General features: G+C 44.1%; 1 protein-coding gene across 5 annotated transcripts; it reads right to left on the bottom strand.

The window, feature by feature from the left end:
- Positions 1-16: 16 nt before the first annotated feature.
- Positions 17-18,165, bottom strand: MRNIP (MRN complex interacting protein). 5 transcript variants are annotated; one of them, XM_030844788.3, is made up of 8 exons: positions 17,586-18,158; positions 15,476-15,535; positions 9,448-9,536; positions 5,188-5,263; positions 3,771-3,925; positions 2,394-2,481; positions 2,018-2,119; positions 17-671 (listed from the first exon to the last, which is right to left on the bottom strand). In XM_030844788.3, the coding sequence occupies exons 1-8, from the start codon at positions 17,649-17,651 to the stop codon at positions 186-188; spliced, it is 1,122 nt and encodes a 373-aa protein (XP_030700648.1). In that variant the 5' UTR covers positions 17,652-18,158; the 3' UTR covers positions 17-185. The 5 variants fall into 5 exon arrangements, with proteins under 5 accessions (XP_030700648.1, XP_030700651.1, XP_030700650.1 ...); XM_030844791.3 differs by lacking the exon at positions 2,018-2,119 and having other exon boundaries at positions 17,586-18,157; XM_030844790.1 differs by lacking the exons at positions 15,476-15,535; positions 17,586-18,158 and adding an exon at positions 15,264-15,469.
- Between the last annotated feature and the right edge of the window lie 148 nt (positions 18,166-18,313).

The raw sequence follows: 18,313 nt of genomic DNA, 5'->3' as shown, positions 1-18,313 counted from the left end.
GTGAGATGAGAGATGATCTGTTTGATAGTCATGTTTATTGTTGGTTCTTGGTAGTTCCCATAAGTCATCCTTAGTCCTACTATTTAAAAGAAACTTGGGGAGCCCTGTTTCCAGTGGCACAGAGATCAAGTGGAGAAGGGCTCACTTAACAAATATGTCTACATTAGTAACACATTAGTTTCAATTCACAGATGGTCATCAAAGTCCTCTCCGGTTTTAAAGAGGTCATATAGTCGCAGGAGTGAAGAAGGCTCCTGCATCCCTTTGACCAAGGCCCCACCCTCTGCCCAAGGGCCTGTGCCCCCTGACTGCTCGGGGGTCTTTCCGCAGAGCCTCTTGGGTCCAGGCGTGGGAGTGTGTGTAGCCTGAGGAAGCTGGAGTGCACCAAGGGTCCTGCAGAGGCCTTCCCTTGGGGTCTGGGTCCTGGGGGTCCCCTGCTCAGTCCGTGCTGCTCGAGCTGGCCTGGGGCCTCTTTGCAGGGGGGTCAGGGGCTCCGTGTCCAAATGTGAGCTGTTTCCAAGTGGCGGAAGAAATTGTTCCCACTTAGGAGACACGGTCCTGACCTGCTGGGCAGGACACGGTGGTTCCCCCGGAGGAACGATGAGCTCCCTGGTGTCCCAGTCCTCACGACTGCTTCCTTCTTTGACCTTCCCTGTCAGGCCAGTGTGGTCCTGAGGTGGAAACACAAGATGATGGCCATGTTCTCCATTCAGAAGAATGCCCAGCAGGCTCAAGGGACAAGGAGAGGAGGTCCTGTGCCTGTACTAGTCCTTGACTGTACCTCTGGGTGCTGACACTTTCTGCTCTGTGCTGTCTACTATTCTGTAGCCTGGCAGGCTAGGGACATGTCTTGATTTTGAGGTTTAGCAAAGCACAGCAAATAAATGCCCTCTCCGTCACTCCAAATCCTCTGCCAAATTCCATGACCAGGCTTCCCAAAAAAGGAAGATGTTCTCCTATAATCAGGGTATGTCATGGGGACCTTAGCATCAGGTGAGGGAGTGCCTGAGGGGTGCAAGCAGGAAGGGCCCTAGAGACCACCTGGAAAGACCATGTGCTTATTGCCAGGCAGCTGGGAAGGTCTCTCTAGAACGATGTTCAGGGTTTTGAAGCTGTACAAGTGGCTGCACAGAATACCCCAGGGGACATGACAGTGACAGAGGCCTGGCTTCTCCCTTCTACCTCAGAAAACGAGGATGCATTGAAAATTGGGTTTCACTCCTAGAAAAATGGTACAGATGAACCGGTTTGCAGGGCAGAAACAGAGACACAGATGTAGAGGACAAATGTATAGACACCAAGTGGGGAAAGTGGCGGGGGGTGGGGTGGTGGTGTGATGAATTGGGCGATTGGGATTGACATTTATACACTGATGTGTATAAAATGGATGACTAATAAGAACCTGATGTATAAAAAAATTCTAAAATTCAAAAAAAGAGAAAAAATTGGATTTCACTGCCTACAAAGGAATTTGCAAGCAATGACAGGAGGGACCCTGCATCACCACCCCCAGGCAGTATGGAAGAGGCTCTGTGGGCAGTTGTTAGTGATTCGAGACTGCCAGCTCTGCCACTGATTTGCTGTGACCTCAACTGAACCTTCACCAGTCTTAGTTCCTCACCTTCAAAACAAAACAGGCTTGTGGTAAGAATTAGTGCATAAAATATGTTTAGCCCTGGGACTGGTACATCAGTAACTGTCACACTCATTATAATTTAGAGATTCAGGGCCACATCCTTACCTGGGGGTCACATAGCTAGTTAGTAGCAACACCAGAGTTTGATCACTGCCTCTTGGCTTTGGACGGGCACTCTCCACTACTGTCTGAAGCTGGCCAGGACGACCCTGGCCTATGTTGGGGCATGGCAGTGACAAATGCCTGGCAGAGTTCCTCTGCCTGGGTGCCTGTGGCATAAAGCAAAACCTGCATTCTGCGGCCTGGAAGGTCTAGGTTTGAAGCATCAGGAACAAGAGCAGGTCCTAGGTGAGAGAGTGCCTCAAATGCACAAGAACTCACCTGGATAAATGAAGGTGACAGTTCCTCAGAAACCCAGGGCAGGTCCCAAGCTGAACAGTCTGACAAAGACCCGGTACTCCATGCAGAATGAAGGGAACGGTCCTGATGCAGAAAAGCCCTACTGGTCAACCTTGATTGCCTCCAAGGCATCAAGCTGCCCTTTTGACCCCGAGTTAACATCAGTGACAGGAGGAGCGTGGCAGGGAAACAGTGCAGGCCAGAGAAAGGAGTTGGCTTAAGACACAGAAAACAAGACACCCATGTGGGAAGTTGGGCTTTTACGGGATGTAAGTGTGATACTTTAATTGTCCACAAAACAATTTAAAAATCCTGTGTCTGCTCAATGGCCACTGGGACACTGTCCTCAATCACTGACCTTCAGGGACTTCAAGGTGACCTCACAGTTTCTGGAGTCCTGGATATTAGGGCTGCATGGAGGCTGGACTGTGCTCTGGCTCCATTTCCTGGCAGAGGAAAAGTGCTGTCAAGAATCCAGTCTTTCTTGTAATTACAATGGAAAAGAATCTCTCTCTCTCTCTCTCTCCCCCTCTCTCTCTCTCTCTCTCTCTCTCTCTCTATATATATATATATATATATAAACGGAATCACTTTGCTGTACACCTGAAACTAACACAACATTGTAAATCAACTATATTTCAATAAAAATTAAAAAAAAAAAGAACCCAGTTCTACCATTGAACAGTGACCCTTAGTCTGACTTGGTGGTCACCTGGTCTGACACCTAGCACAGGTAGGGACCTTGCCATCCCTTATAGCTTCCCACTGCCAACAACAGGTTGTCTAATGACATCTAAGGCAGTCCATTTCTCTGCTCTATACCTTGTAGTTGCTAGAAAGTTCTTATTCTGAACTGGAATCTACCTCCCAATAGCATCTGCCCTAGAAGAGCCATCCTAATCTAGATGAGGCAGTCTCTCAGAAAACTCACTGAGGGACTTCCCTGGTGGTCCAGTGGTAAAGAATCCGCCTTCCAATGCAGGGGACACGGGAATTAGGACCCCATGTGCCATGGGGCAAGTAGGCCCGCACGCCACAAGTACTGAGCTCACACGCCGCAAACTACAGAGCCCATGCACTCTGGAACCCGCATGCCACAACTACAGAGACCACACACCCTGGAGCCTGCGCGCCACAACTACAGAGAGAAAACCTGCATGCTGCAAATAAAGAAGAGAAAACCCACATGCCACAACTAGAGAGAAGCCTGTGCACCACAATGAAGGGCCCGGGTGCCACAATGAAAGATCCTGCATGCCTCAGTGAAGATCCCGAGTGCTGCAACCAATGCAGCCAAAAATAAATAAATAAATCTTTAAAAAAAAAAAAAAAAAAAGAAAGCTCACTGAAATGCAGATTAAGACTGGAGAAGAGACCCATGAAAGTCAGGTCTTTCCTGCTCTTAGCTAAAGGTTCCCAGGCCTGTCGGCTTCTCTGGCCCCACTTCACTTTCTCAACCTTGCCCTTAAGTTCTTCCCTGAGGTCAGTGCAGTCTAAAAGTTCAGAATTAAGTGAGCATCATAAAAGGCACCCCCACTGGAATCCTGCCTAGCCCTCACCTCTGCACTGGCTGCACCTGGTACCTGGCCATGCCAGAGGGCCTGCGGTGATGGCGCCTGCTGGCTTACATCCCTCAGGCTTCCTGCTGACCACAGGAAGCTGCTCGTCAGTACCCCCAACCGTAGGTCAGCAAGGTGGGCATGGGTGAGGGCTGGATTAGGTACTAGCTTGGCACCTTTTTCTAGGCAGGCCTGTACTGAAGGGAGGGTTTGGCTTCTCTCTCTTGGATGAGGGCTGTCTGATGAAACACACTCCTCCTTCTTCCAGCTGTTCTTTGGAGTCCCTTTCCAGATACTTCAGCCAGCGGTTCTTTGAGGGCTGGAGTTTTTCCTACAGGATTGGGAAGTAAGTTTATTCTCAGAGTTGGAAAGCAGACACCTTTACTGAAAATCTCCAGTGCAACTCTGAGGCCTAAGGGCCTCAGGACCCATGTCTACACCGTCACCAGCAAAGGAATTTGATTGGAAGGTAATGGGAGACAGATATCTTGACTGGAGCACACTGGCACACACTTTGGGAAAGCTGCAGGTCACAAGAACTTTACCAAGAACTTTGCAAATGTCCACACTCCCTGGCCCAGTAGTTACAAATGAAGACAAAGGCATAAAGATGTTCAAAGTGTTACAAATAATAGCAAATATTTACAGTAGCAAAAGTTTGCGAACATCCTAAATGCCCAATAAGAAGGGAATAAATATTGCCATATCCACTATATTCTGTAGGTACTTTTTAGAAATGAAAAGAATTGAAAGCTATATAGCAACATAGAAGATATGATGTAAGTGAAAATTCCAGGATGCAAACAAGTGTTTCTTACAGAAGGAATGATGAAAGATTAAGTCTGTAAGTAAAGAAACTGGAAGTATAGACCCAAATATGCAAGAGCTGATGTGTTAGTGTGCTTACGAGCATCTCCCCTATTTATTGATATAATAAAAATATGAAGAGCACCTGGAAAGCGGGCGTTGCCAGTGTGATTCTGTGAGCAGAGGTGGGCCTCTGCCAGGGAGCCTGTCAGTTGTTCCCACTCCCCCCGTCCCTGGCAGGACACAGTGTTCCACGTACCCATGGCATCTTGGATGTACCAATGGCGTCACCTACCCAGTCACTCAAGCTCTTACATGCACTGCCCATCCAAACACTGTTTGAGTACCTACTTTAACCAGGCCCTGGGAATGAACAACTGGATGTGAGCCCTGCTGTGGGTCTCAGTCTGGAGAAAGGGAACATGGAAACCCAGGCACTTTACAACAGCATGCCTTCCCTACCACAAGTGTGCTGAGAGTGCTGTGGGACAAGGGGAGAAGCACAAGGAGGTGAAGTTCAAGCTAAGTTCAGAAGAATTCACCAAGCAGCCAGAAGAAAAAGCTCTTTTCACAGTATTGTAATTATTTTACACTGCTGCCTCCACACATATGAAAGGGACAGGTTTATTCATTTTTGAGTTCCCTGTAGCTTTAAGCCAAGTGCTCATCATTCGGTAACATCAACAAGCGTCTGCTGAAGAAATGAGGAATGAATGAATAAATGGAACCCCCCTCTGTGACAGAGCCGGCTCAGGCATCTGGGCCGAGATGGTGCTGCTGGCTTACCTGCAGGATTGCAGGCACAGCCTGCCGAGGACGTACATTTTCCTCCTCATCGGCATTTATGGATTCTTCCAGAGACCTTAGGGAAAGATTGTACAGTTGTCTTTTGTAAAATGACCAGGAAGATGAAGGACAATGAAGATGGGAACAGCAAGATGCACGAACTTGATGTTGATATCAAAGCCTGTTTAGGGGAACTTAGAACTTATCTCTGTTGTTTTGATGTGATTTGGTAATCTTCCAGCAGTTCAGCAGGCAGAGGGACCATCTGTTACTTGGAGCAAGAGGAAAAGTGACACAGGGCAGAAGTGGCACTCTTAACCCAGAGGACCAGAGTTTGCATCATGGCTTTGCCAATGACTGGCTGTCACTGACTGTGATTCTGGGTATATCACTGTATCCCAGTTTCCTTATTTACAAATGGGGATAATATTGCAAGGGTCACTGTGAAGATAAATAAGACAATACGTGTGCATGTGCCCTGCTCAGTGCCTGAACACAGAGACTAATGTCAGCTGAACTCTGATAGCACAGAGTCCCTCCCATTAGCAATGGAGATGTCCCCATTGCATAGGGTCATATGAGTGTCTTTACAGTTGTATTATATCTCAACCACTACAAAAGGCGGCATTTTACTGAGCTTGATGTGTCATAGTGACTTCATCCAGCCTCCCAGGGACAGCAGGGCTCTTTTGCCACATAAAGCAGAGTGAGCAGCTGGAACCTTTGCAGCCTCGAGTAGGGCTGGATGGCCAGTGAAAACATTCATAGTGCAAGGACTGAAGGTTAGCGCCAAAGCCACATCCACCCATGTCAGACAGGGTTGTTACATCACACGATCAGATTGGAGCTCTCTCTAGAGAACTACAATGAGAACCCCAACTCTACCAAATGTGGGCACCTCTACTTCAGTTTCTTCCTCTGTAAACAGAAGCCAATTATCCTCACAGGGTGATGAGGAAGATGAAATAAGATCACGCATATGAACTGCCTACTGTGCCACATGGTCAATACTCCAATGTCCAGTTGAGCAGTGTCCTACCAGCTACTAGCCAGAACTCTGCTCACCGTACTATGATTCAGGAACTCAACTCCATCAACTCCAGAACATCTCTAAGCAATATGAAGGTTAATGGTCTGTCTTCTCGCTTCTATGTTACCCCTGAGAAGCTGGGTGTCTACTGTTCTTGTGTAGGGGATCTCTCTTCTCTCCAGCTACTTTTCAACTCTTCCCTTTATCTTCCATGTTCTGCAATTTCATTATGTTGTTGTGTCTAAGGGCAGATTTTTTTTGTCTTTTAAAATTAACTTATTGAGGTATAATTTATAATTAATATACACTAAAATGTAACAATTTAAGTGTACAATTAGATGAGTTTGGTAAATTTTATCTTTGAATCTATTACTCCCATCAAGATATAGAAAAATAATTTACTGAGATATAATTAGCAAGATATAGAAAATTGTCATCACCCCAAGGTTCCCTTATATGCCTTTGTAGGTGATTCCCCCTCCCCAGAATACCACTCATCCCTATAGTATGTGGTCTTTTGTGTCTGATTTCTTTCACTTAGCAATGTTTTTGAGGTTTGCCCATGTTGTTTTTGTTGCTGAGTAGTATTCTATTGTATGGAAATACCACTATTTGTTTATTCACTTGCCTTTTTTTTCATCCTTCATTGAATCTATTTATTTATTTTTGGCTGTGTCGGGTCTCAGTTGTGGCACGTGGGCTTCTCTCTAGTTGTGGTGTGCGTGTTTTCTCTTCTCTAGCTGTGGTGTGCGGGTTCAAGGGCATGTGGGTTCTGTAGTTTGCAGCACACAGGCTCTCTAGTTGAGACGTGTGAGCTCAGTAGTTGTGGTGCACAGGCTCAGCTGTCCCACGGCATGTGGGATCTTAGTTCCCTGACCAGAGATCGAACCCATGTCCCCTGCATAAGGCGGATTCTTTACCACTGGACCACCAGGGAAGTCCCTTCATTTGCCTTCTGATGTTATCTATATATCTAGTCTTTCACCAAAATCACACTATCATCTTGATTGCTATAGTGTTATAGTGAATCTTGAAATCAGGCTGTAGAAGTCCTCCAGTTTTGTTCTTTATCAGCATTGTTTTGGCAATTGCATTTCTATATAAATCTTAGGATCAGTTTGTCAATTTCTTAAAAAAAAACCAAAACTGCTGGAATTTTGATTGGAACCTAATGGCAGACTCTACAGATCAATTTAGGATGAACTGACATCTTAACAATATTGAGTTTTCCAATCCATGAACGTGTCATATTTTTTCATTTACATCTTCTTTAATTTCTCTCAGCAATGTTTTATCGTTTTTACTGAAAATTTCTTGCACATTTTTGGGTTATGTTTATCCCTATGTATTTTATTTCATTTTATTATTTTTTTATATTTTATTTCTTTTGCGGTATGCGGGCCTCTCACTGTTGTGGCCTCTCCCATTGCGGAGCATAGGCTCCGGACGTGCAGGCTCAGCGGCCATGGCTCACGGGCCCAGCCGCTCCGCGGCATGTGGGATCTTCCTGGACCGGGGCACGAACCTGTGTCCCCTGCATTGGCAGGTGGACTCTCAACCACTGTGCCACCAGGGAAGCCCCTTTATTTTTTGATGGTATTATAAATGGTATTTGATTTTTAAAATTATTTTCCAACTGTTCACTGCATTTATATAAAAATAAAATTTAGTTTTGTATGTTGACCATGTATCCTTGTGATCTTACTAAATTAACTTATTAGTTCTAGTAGCTTTTGTATAGATAGGCTCATTAGGATTGCCTACATACACAATGTTTTCATCTAGTTTGGGATTTACTGTGTTTCCTTAATCTAAGAATGTAAGCCCTTTGATTCTGGAAAATGTTCTGTTCATTTCCCTGCAAATATTGCCTTTGTCCCCTTCTCTTTATTATCTCCTGCTGGAACTCTTCTCTGTATCCTTCATGTCTCTGAACTTATATTTTCCACCTTTTTGTCTTTCTCTGCTGCATTGTTGATTAATTTCTTCAGATTGGTCTTCCATTTCACCAATTCTCTCTTCAGTTGCACTTGATCTGTTTAATGGTCCACTAAACTTTTAATTTCAATGACTATACTTTTCATTTCTACAAACTTTTTGGTTTTTTTAAAAAACTAGTTATTTTTTAAAGTCTCTTGCTCCTCATATTAGCAACCCCCCTCTTTTAATTTCATTAAATATATTAAACATGAAATATTATGTATTCTGAACTCTTTTTGGGTCTGACTTTTCTGTCATTTCTGCTGTCTTTTGCTCATGGTGACATACTTCCTTAAGTTAAATGATTTTTAACTTTGGGTATATGCTCCTTGGAACTTTATATGTAGGAATTCTTTGATACCTGGGTTGAAGATGTATTGCTCCAAAAAGGAGCTGCATTTACCTCTGTTCCTGGGACAATTTAAAAATAAGTTCTCAGCTTGAGACTTTTCACACAGCATGTGTAAAAGGCTTAAAGGCCATGTGACAGATTCCTTGTGCTTATAAAATCCTGGAGCAGTATTTCCCTTCTTCAGTCAGTGCCAAGGTCAACACAGGCTGGGTCCCTGCTATGGAGGGGGTGCATTTCTAGTTCATTTGAATGCTGAGGGTATAGTCCTTTGGGGACTCAGCTTTATGTGGTGGTCTCCTATGGACCTTCCCACAGTAAACAGACCCTCGGCTTTGTCTTTGTCTCCTGCTTCCCTCCCAGATGCATGGAAGCTGAAGGGCAACAGGTTTCAATCGCCTCAGCAGCCCAGCTGCTTATTCTCTGGATTTTGGCTTTTGCTTCATTTTTGGCCTCTGATGGTTACTTACCTTCTTGTCATCTCTTCAGTGCACTTAAAATATTGTGGCTGGGGGCTTCCCTGTGGCGCAGTGGCTGAGAGTCCGCCTGCTGATGCAGGGGACACAGGTTTGTGCCCCGGTCTGGGAGGATCCCACATGCTGCGGAGCGGCTGGGCCTGTGAGCCATGGCCGCTGAGCCTGCGCGTCTGGAGCCTGTGCTCCGCAATGGGAGAGGCCACAAGAGTGAGAGGCCTGCGTACCGCAAAAAAAACAAAAAACAAAAAAACCCAAAAAAAACTGTGGCTGGCATTTTAAATTAATTTCAGTGGGAAGATTGTTCAATATCTAATTGCCATATTGTAAGACATGGAACTCTAAGGGATTTCTCCGTCATAGACTTCCACCATCCACTCAAGATAAAAACAGGGCAAGATAACCATGCCTCCCTCAAACTACTATACCTGAGTGACATCTCTGAAATCTGTCCCTGCAGCAGATTTAATTTTTGGACATGGTGTCTACAGTCAGCACCAGAGCCCTCACCGTAAGCCTGAGAAACAAACAAACAAACAAAAATATCAAGTTTAAAAAGTGTTGATAGAATGCTGAGAAATAGATCCATTAGAGCTGCAACCCAGGGAGGATAAAACTGTACTTCGCAAGGCCCAAAGCACCATGCAGGAACCCAAACAATGATTGCTGTTTCTGCAGTGATTTACAAACTAACAGTCTCAGGGACTAATAGTTTCAGTCTATCTGGCTGCCCACCATCACCCTGAACTTTATATATCAAAGCTAAACTCAACCCAAAATCCCACACAAATTGGTTAATGAACATAAGAAATTCAGAAGAGAAGTAATGCAAATTGCCAATAAACATATGAAATGATACACCTCACTCACTCATAATCAAAAGAATATAAAATAGATGAGATACATTTTTTCACTTAGCAGTCACTCATTTGTTCAATAAATATTTATTAAGCACCTATTATGTGCCAGGCCCTGAACTAGGTAAGGACAACACAATACAGGAATGGACAAACACTACTGTCATTACGGAGCTCACACTGTAGTGAGAATAGACAGATAATAAGCACATAAGTCACCTATATGGCCATCAGATGGTGAGAAGTGCTTCTGAGGAAAGTAAGGCAATGAAGCGGGGTGGGGCAGAGTGTGGACACAGTAGACAATTTTATATGTGTGTTCAAGAAGTCAAGGAGTGGATCACTGAGAGGGTGACATCTGAGCACAAAATAGGAAGATAGGCAGAAACAAGCCATGTAGATATATAGGGGAAGAACATTCAGCAGAAGCAATGAAACGGAAAGGAGTGCAAAGACCCTGAGCCTGGCATTTTGGAGGAACGGTGAGGAGGCCAAGTGGCTGGAGCTGAATGGCCTAGGGAGAAGATGGTAGGAGATGAGGTTTGAGAGTGTAGGCCCCGTTACAGGCAGAGTCAGCCTTATAGGCATGAGATCTGCTCTGCTGTCTCCATCTTGAAATTCTTAATAATCATTGAACTTGTATTGTGTAAGTAAAGTCTGATGATATAATGAAGCATGTTTGTGAGTCGTGGACACCAAATGTGTCCACTGTTTCTCGTCACTGCTTTTACATACAGCATGCCTGATGACTGAGGAGCACAGAATTGCAGTGAACTCACAAGGTGTGGGAGTTCAGTGAGACTCCAAGTTCAGACGGTGTGTACAAGTCTTTTTTTTTTCCCAAAAAGAGAACATTTATTACTTATTTTTTCCTCATTAGAACTTTCTTTACAGCAACACAAAGTAAAGTACAACAAAAGTACGTGGGGGGCAACCTCAGCCTGAGAGGCCAGGCTTTCCACTGGAATCAGAACTTGCTTCAGTTGCAGAAAGGAGGCAAGGGTATTCGAAAAAACATGAACAACCAAGGAAACGTGTCATATCTTTTCTTACTCCTGTTACCTCCCTGGAATAGCCTATGCTGAAAATAATAACACAGAAAAAAAAGTGAAAGATAGGGCCATCTTTCCCAGTTCCTTTTCCTCTCAGTATTCCTTACTCATCAGTGAGCTAAAGGTTGAGAGTATGGGTAGAATGTGTGTGTATCAAGCAGTGAAGTAAAAATAGTTAATTTTGTGCAACATCTCCACTGTTCTGGTAGGAATGAAATATGTAGGCATGTATGAGCTACAAAATACAAATTGTGCAATTCTGATGATTCTACGTATACACCAAATGCTCTTATATTATTCTGCATATGTTCCACATATGTACTAAATGCTCTTTGCATTTATAACTGGTGTTGCACAATATAAATGGTGTTGCACAATTTTAAATGTTAGTTTTTCTTGACACAGGAAGATATTAAATAGTAAATTTTAAAACCAGTAAATAAAAGACATCAGGAAAAGTCAGGAGACCATGAAAGAAAGGAAAAGCTTAATATTCTAGTACCTTTAATAGCATTTTTTTTTTCCTGCTTTTGAAAAGGGGCCCCCTGCCCCAACCTGGCCCTGTCTGTAGGAGCATGAATGTTGCTCTAACCTGGAAGGTCTGACATGATCTTACATATGTTTCAGTAGGACCCTGCAGCTGTGGTGCTAAGACTGTATGGCAGAAGCAGGTGACCAGTCAGGAGGTTGCAGCAAATACTGAGGCAACTCAGACCACTGTGGTAGCAAGTGGGCACAGTCTGGGTATATCCTGAAGGTAGGGCTGACAAAATTTGCTGATGGATCAGATGAAGAGTGTAAAAGAAAAAGAGAAGTCAGGGATGAGTTCAAGGTTTTTAGCCCAAACAACTAGAAAGAGGGACTTGGCACTTAAGAGTTGGGGATGACTGTGGGAAGAGCAGGTTGGTGAGGGTAAGGTGAGGGCTTCGTTTTGGGATACAGGTTTGGGATGCCTCTTAGATATCCAGGAGAGCGGTTGGTTGGAAGCATACACAAGTTCAGGGGCAGGTCTGGGGTCTGAGATGGACATTTGAGAATTGTCAGATTGTCTCATCTCAGACGACCAAGGGAATGAGTGTAGCTAGACAAGAGGTCCAAAAACTGAGTGCCAGAGCACTCTAAGGTTTAGAAGATGAGGAGATGGGAAAAAACTAGCAAAGAGGATTGAAACCAGCTAGGAAGACAGGAGGAAAACCAGGAGCAGGATGACTAGAAGTCCAAGTGAAGACAATGCTTCAAGGAGGAGGAAGTGACAAACTCTGACAAATGCCACCAATAAGTCAAGTCACTTGAGGACTGAGAACCAACCATTATTTTTAGCAACATAGAGACCACTGCTGACTTTGACATGAGCAATTTTAGCGGACTGGTGGGGAGTGAAATCCCGTCTGGGGAAAGTTCAAGTGAGAATGGGAGGAAAGGAACTGGAGAGGGGAAAGGCAAAGTTTAAAAAGACTGATAACTGATTTATGGTTGCCAAGAGGGAGTGGGCTGGGGGAGGGATGGATTGGGAGTTTGGGATTAGCGATGCAAACTATTATATATAGAATGGATAAACAACAAGGCCCTACTGTATAGCATAGGGAACTACATTCAATATTCTGTGATAAACCATAATGGAAAAAAATATGAAAAAGGATGTGTGTGTGTGTGTGTGTGTGTGTATGTATATACACACACACATATATGTAAATAAAAAACTGAATCACTTTGCTGTGCAACAGAAATTAGCACAACATTGTAACTCAACTATACGTCCACACAATAAATTGAAAAACAAAATTCTAAAATGACTGACAACTTATATCTGGCATAACTGGTAGGGTGCATGCTCTCCTGCATAGCAGAGACTGCTGCCTGAATACTGAAATGCATTCTCCCCTCATCTGGGAGCAGACTAGACTACATTTTCCAGTCTTCCTTGCAGTCAGGTGTGGCCATGAGACTAGATTCTTCCCAGTGGAATGTAAGCCACTTCCAGATCCTTCCTGGGTAGCTCCTCTCTGATCTTGCTCCTTTGCAGGGCAAGAGGCAGTGGGAGACAAGCCTCAGGGAATAACAGAACCTCAAGATTACAGGTGCCTCAGTCCCCGGATGACCATACCAAGGACAGCTGTCCTGCTGATCTCAATCTCTCCCAGGAGTGTTACAAGAGCAAGAGAAACAACTTCTATTGCGTTAAGCCACCACAATTTTGGTGTCTGTTCATTACTGTGGCCTAGTCAGTCATAAGCCATATACCACTGCACAAGCATGGGGGTGCTGAGAGGAAGGCAAAGCTTCCTCAGGAATTCAGAAATACATGCTGACATCTAAAACAAGCAGAAGTCACTAGCTATGAGCCAGCCCCTGCCTTCTGAGACCCAATCTCAAGGTAGGCCTCAGCAGCTACACTTACTGACAGATGACCAAATTGTCCCCACTCCCACCCATCCCAACTGACTGGACTAGTGATGGACATCTGAATCAACAGGTCAACCAGATTGTTTCTCCCAGGAGTTTATAATTGGGACTCAGCTATTCCAGTTGGTTTGAAATGAGATTCTGTGGTCTGTGAGTGGAGTATGTTACTTTGAACTGGGAACAGAGAGGAAGGGAAGGAGAGGAGATAGGGAGAGAGGGAGGAAGGTATAGGGAGAAACTGGGTGAAGGGAGGAGAAGGGAGGGAAAAGATGATGCTTGTGTTGTTGGCAGCTTTTCAGTTCTTGGGGTTGGTTCTTCAAGGGGTCAAGAATGAAGCTTCTTCCTTGGATCCCCCCAAGATACCCCATTACCTTGCCAGTACATTTTAAATTTTGCTGAAGTGTTTTTTTCCTATTATTTGCAACTAAAAGAACCTTGGTCAAAAGAATTCCTCTGATTTAACTTCTAGGAATTCGTCCTAAGGAAATAATTGGTCAAGTGAAGAAAGAGGTATTTGTAAGAAGCTTCATTGCAGAGTTGTTCATAACAATGAAAACTAAAATCAACCTAAATGCCCATCAGTGTGGGGTTTGTCACTTAACTCATTCAACAAACATTACTTGAGCAAGCACTGACTATGTGACAGGCACTGTGCTAGGTGCCAAGAGTACATCAGCAAAACATACAAAAAAGGGTATATAAGTGTCCATCAACAGATGAGTGGATAAAGAAGATATGGGGTGTATGTATGTGTGTGTGTGTATACACACACACACACACACACACACACACATATATATAATGGAATATTAGTCATAAAAAAGAATGAAATAATTGCCATTTGCAACAACAAGGATGGACCCAGAGTGTATCGTATTAAATGAAGCAAGTCAGACAAAGACAAATATTATATGATATCACTTATATGTGGAATCTAAAAAAATAATACAAGTGAATTTATTTACAAAACAGAAAGAAACACACAGACATAGAAAATAAACTTATGGTTACCAAAAGGGGAAGAGGGAGAAAGGAATAAATTAGGAGTATGGGATTAACAGATACACACTATATAAAATAGATTAACAACAAGGATTTACTGTATAGCACAGGGAACTACATTCAATTTCTTATAATAAACTATAATGGAAAATAAGAAAAAAATATGTATAACTGAATCACTTTGCTATACACCTGATACTAACATAATATTGTAAATCAACTATACTTCAATTTTTTTAAAAAGGGTATATAAGTAAAATAGGCAAACCCTCTCTTCCCATAGAATTTACAGTCTCAGATGGACAATACTCACATAAACATACTTGCCTATATTTCTGATCAGGGTAATGAGATTAACTAGGGGAAGCCCCAACAATGAGCACAAAGGCCCTAAGAGGGAAGCAGATTTGGATTGTTTCAAGGTCAGAAGGAAAAGCCCCTATGGCTGAAGGAGGAGAATGATGAGATGAGGCTGGAGAGGTGGCATCAAGGGCTGGAGCAGGTGAACAAGGGGCTCAATGAGGACCCTGTGATATTAGAGATCAAGTGGGTCGGTAGGTATGGACTTGAAAAGAACTGTGATGCTGGGTGAAAAAACTGGGCTAATAAGAGCATTTACAACATGCTCCCCTCAGTCCACATGCTCTTTCATCTCCTGACTACCTTCACAACCTGCCTGCCCCCTCTCACACCCCTGAATCTACCAACAGCTGTCTGCCCATCCCCAGTTAGGTCTGATTACTCAGTTATCTTCTTACAGACCCCTGTACTTTCCTCTCATTTTGCTCAGTCTAGTTTTAAATTACATGTGTGTGTTTTAGTTTCTCATCCTGTTCCACAACAGCAGATCGGTGAAGGCAATTAACAACATGGTCTTACCTTCCATTGTGTCCCATGCCTGCATACAGAAGTTACTCAGTAAATACTTACTGACTGAATAAAAAAAGGAAGGTAACTTTCCAGGCACTGCTCCATTCATTTCGCTTCCTGAAGGAAGATGATCTTAGGGAGCAGGAGCGCTATATCCAATGAACTTGAGCCAATAATGGAACACTGGGTTCCATGAGAAATATGTTTCTGCAGGGCTGGGTCCCACCTGCTTCCTGGTATGGGTATTAGACACTTTGCTGCTTGGGACTCACCCGCAAAAATGACTGCTTCTCTCCACAAGCTTTGCATGTCCATTTGAGACTCTTTTTCACCTACAATGAAATTTCAGAATTATAGCTAAAGTAATTATTTGAAACAGGTGGAACTAGATCAGAAATAATAAAGAGATCAGTGGAAAAGAATAAAGAGTCCAGAAACAAACCAACACATGTATGAAAATTTAGTATATTATAAAGGTGAAAAAAGAAGAGACTATTTAATAAGCGCTTCTGGAAAACTGGCTATCCATATGAAACGAAATCAAATTAGATCTCTACTATATGTGATTCTCAAAAAAAATTCCATGACATTTCAATTCTTGATAAATCTGACTAGATGGATTCTCTCTTAACATAATAAAATGCCTTACATCTAGCTCTAAAGCTGCAGAATCACCACCAGCATTCCCATGAAAGTCAAGAACAAGTCAAGGATCTGCACTATTATTTACCATTTTTTTCTGGATGTACTAACTGATGGAATTGGAAAAGAGAACATAGCAAGAGGTATGAAAATGGAAAGGAAAAAAAAAACTATCCTTATTTATGGATGATATGATTTATTTCTTTAAAACTCAAGATAACTAAATGAAAAACTGCTAAAACCAGTAAGACAATCTAATATAGGGGCTAGGCAGAAAATTAATATATCTTCAAAAATTAATATAGCTTATAAGCAAACATCTACTTAGAAGAGATAATTAAAGAAATAAATCCATTTGTAAAGGCAACAAAGAAAATGTTATCAAGGGGCACCAAAACTGTTTTAAGAGATGGAATGAAATGCCATGCTTAACATCACAAAGATGTCTCGGTTGATTCATAAAAATTAACATGATTAATATGATCCTAATACAAAAACCATCAGGGCTTTTGGGGAAGTACCTAAAAGGATTCTAAGGAGGACAAGCAGCATCTACTACAAATTTAAGTGGGTATATCCTAAGATTCTACTTCTCAGCATCTACCTTCAAACACCATAAAAATACTGTGTCTCTTCTACAGGTACATATGCAAGTAAGAAATGCATTAAAAAAATAATAAAAGCTCTGGAAGGACACACAGTAACTGGCTAGCTCTGGGGAATGAAGATACAGAATTCAGAAGCTGTTGAAATTAAATGAGATGTGTGAAACTGCCTGATACACAGCCGACTTGGAATTAAACTGTTAACCCTCTTTTCCCACTTGGCTTCAAATCACTTTTCAGAGTTGAAAATGACCATGAGAACACGAACTACATTATATATATAATAATTTAAAAGTGGAAATGATTCCCATTTATTCTCAACTCCTAGAACCAAAAAAATGAAGTAAGTAAAAAGTTTCTAAGCCCCTAAAATGACCTTTACAAAGTCACAGCGAACTTACAGGTGCATACCCAGCCTCTTACTGGCTTTTAAACGTACATTTTGTATGCAATTTGATGCTACCCTTCTTCAGGGCACAGCAGATTAGCACGGGACTACCAGAAGCGGATACAATGACAACCTTGACGGCATCAAGCAGGGAGACAGAACGTGATTCAGGAAAGAACAGGTTAAGTGACATACCCTATTTTACGTTTTGAGTCAGGGAAGCATTACGTTTTAGAAACTTCGATTATCCTGTTTAAAGGCGCGAGATTATTTACACTCTGAATAGGCGTCGAGGCCCTCACTACGGGCAGAGCCAAAGAGTGCCAGCAGGGGTGCCCAGTCGTGCCTCAGTTTTTAAAACTATCATTCCCCTTGCACTTAAATGAAGAAGGAGCCATTTTGGGGGCTAGGCTCTGCATAAAGGAGGCTATCCTCTACCCTCAACCTGGTGTGCCCGACCACCGGCCAGATAGAATTCACGAGGCCGCCTCGGCAGAAACCATTGGCTGGTTTCTGCGAATCTTACAACCACCAAGCAAAAAACGAAAAAAGCCCAGAACAACGTTATCGAGAAGCGACATCAATAAAACCTAGTTCTCAGGACAGACATCGTCATTTGTCCGGGACCCAGACACACCCCGCAACCGCACGAGACGGCGCCCAGCCTGGGGGAGGCGGTCTGGCCCCCCAGCGACCCCACCTCGTCCTGCCCGCCATCCCCGTGCTCTGAGGAGGAGGAGGCCCCACCTGGTGCGCCTGGAAGAGGCGGCAGCAGGAGCACCGCAACACCCGAACCTGCTGCGGAGGCGCCATTGCGACGGCTGTCGCCGCCGCGCGTGCGCCGCGTTACCCTGTCCGCCCTGGCTCCGCCCACTTCAGGCGCTCGGGACCCTCTGGCCTCAGGCACCGCCCCTGGAGAGCGTGCGCCCTGCACTCCCGCCCACTCGAGCTTCGCCCCTAAAGCGCACTTGGGCCATCGGAAAGCTCAGCGTTAGTCGGCTGTCAGCTGGGACCCCGGGCGACCTCAGGACTCGGGCCGTATCACTGCTGCCGAGTCGGGCGTTGTTTGGGCTTTGCGTCCGTCAGGTCACTGGTTGTCTGTCTCAGCCCGAAGCAGTTCCCGCCTCTATCTAAACCAGCGTTTCTGCCTGCGCTCCCTGGGAAGATTGAAGTTGCAAGGGCTGGGTCTCCAGCCACCGCTGGGGGTCCGGCCTTTGCTGGCACAGTTTCTTCTGCTTCTTCAAGTCGGGGAGAGGGAGCCGGAGGGCGCCTCCCTGCTCGGTCCCACTCCCTGGGGTCCACGGTAGGCATTTTCAGGACCTCTGGTCAGAGGTGGTTAGTTAACGTTTGAGCCGGAGCACCGAGAATCCTGGGAAAATAGGCAGTTCACCAACCCTACGCTTCTCAGAGAGGGAAACGGAGACGCCTGGCGGTTGAAAATGAAATCAGTCCTTACTGCAGTCCCGAGGAAGACC

This window comes from Globicephala melas, chromosome 3 (genome assembly GCF_963455315.2).
Source record: "Globicephala melas chromosome 3, mGloMel1.2, whole genome shotgun sequence".
Lineage (NCBI taxonomy): Eukaryota > Metazoa > Chordata > Mammalia > Artiodactyla > Delphinidae > Globicephala > Globicephala melas.
This window is presented reverse-complemented; position numbering and strand designations above follow the sequence as displayed.

What these genes read in the sequence shown, in the direction of transcription:
- MRNIP (XM_030844788.3), bottom strand. Translation starts at nt 17,651, where the DNA reads ATGGCGCCTCCGCAGCAGGTTCGGGTGTTGCGGTGCTCCTGCTGCCGC. An exon ending in ACAGGCCTGCCTAGAAAAAG is followed by an intron (nt 2,482 to 3,770) that starts GTGCCAAGCTAG and finishes TTCCTCTGCCAG; the next exon opens with GAAATGGAGCCAGAGCACAG. An exon ending in TCACCTTGAAGTCCCTGAAG is followed by an intron (nt 2,120 to 2,393) that starts GTCAGTGATTGA and finishes TTTCTGCATCAG; the next exon opens with GACCGTTCCCTTCATTCTGC.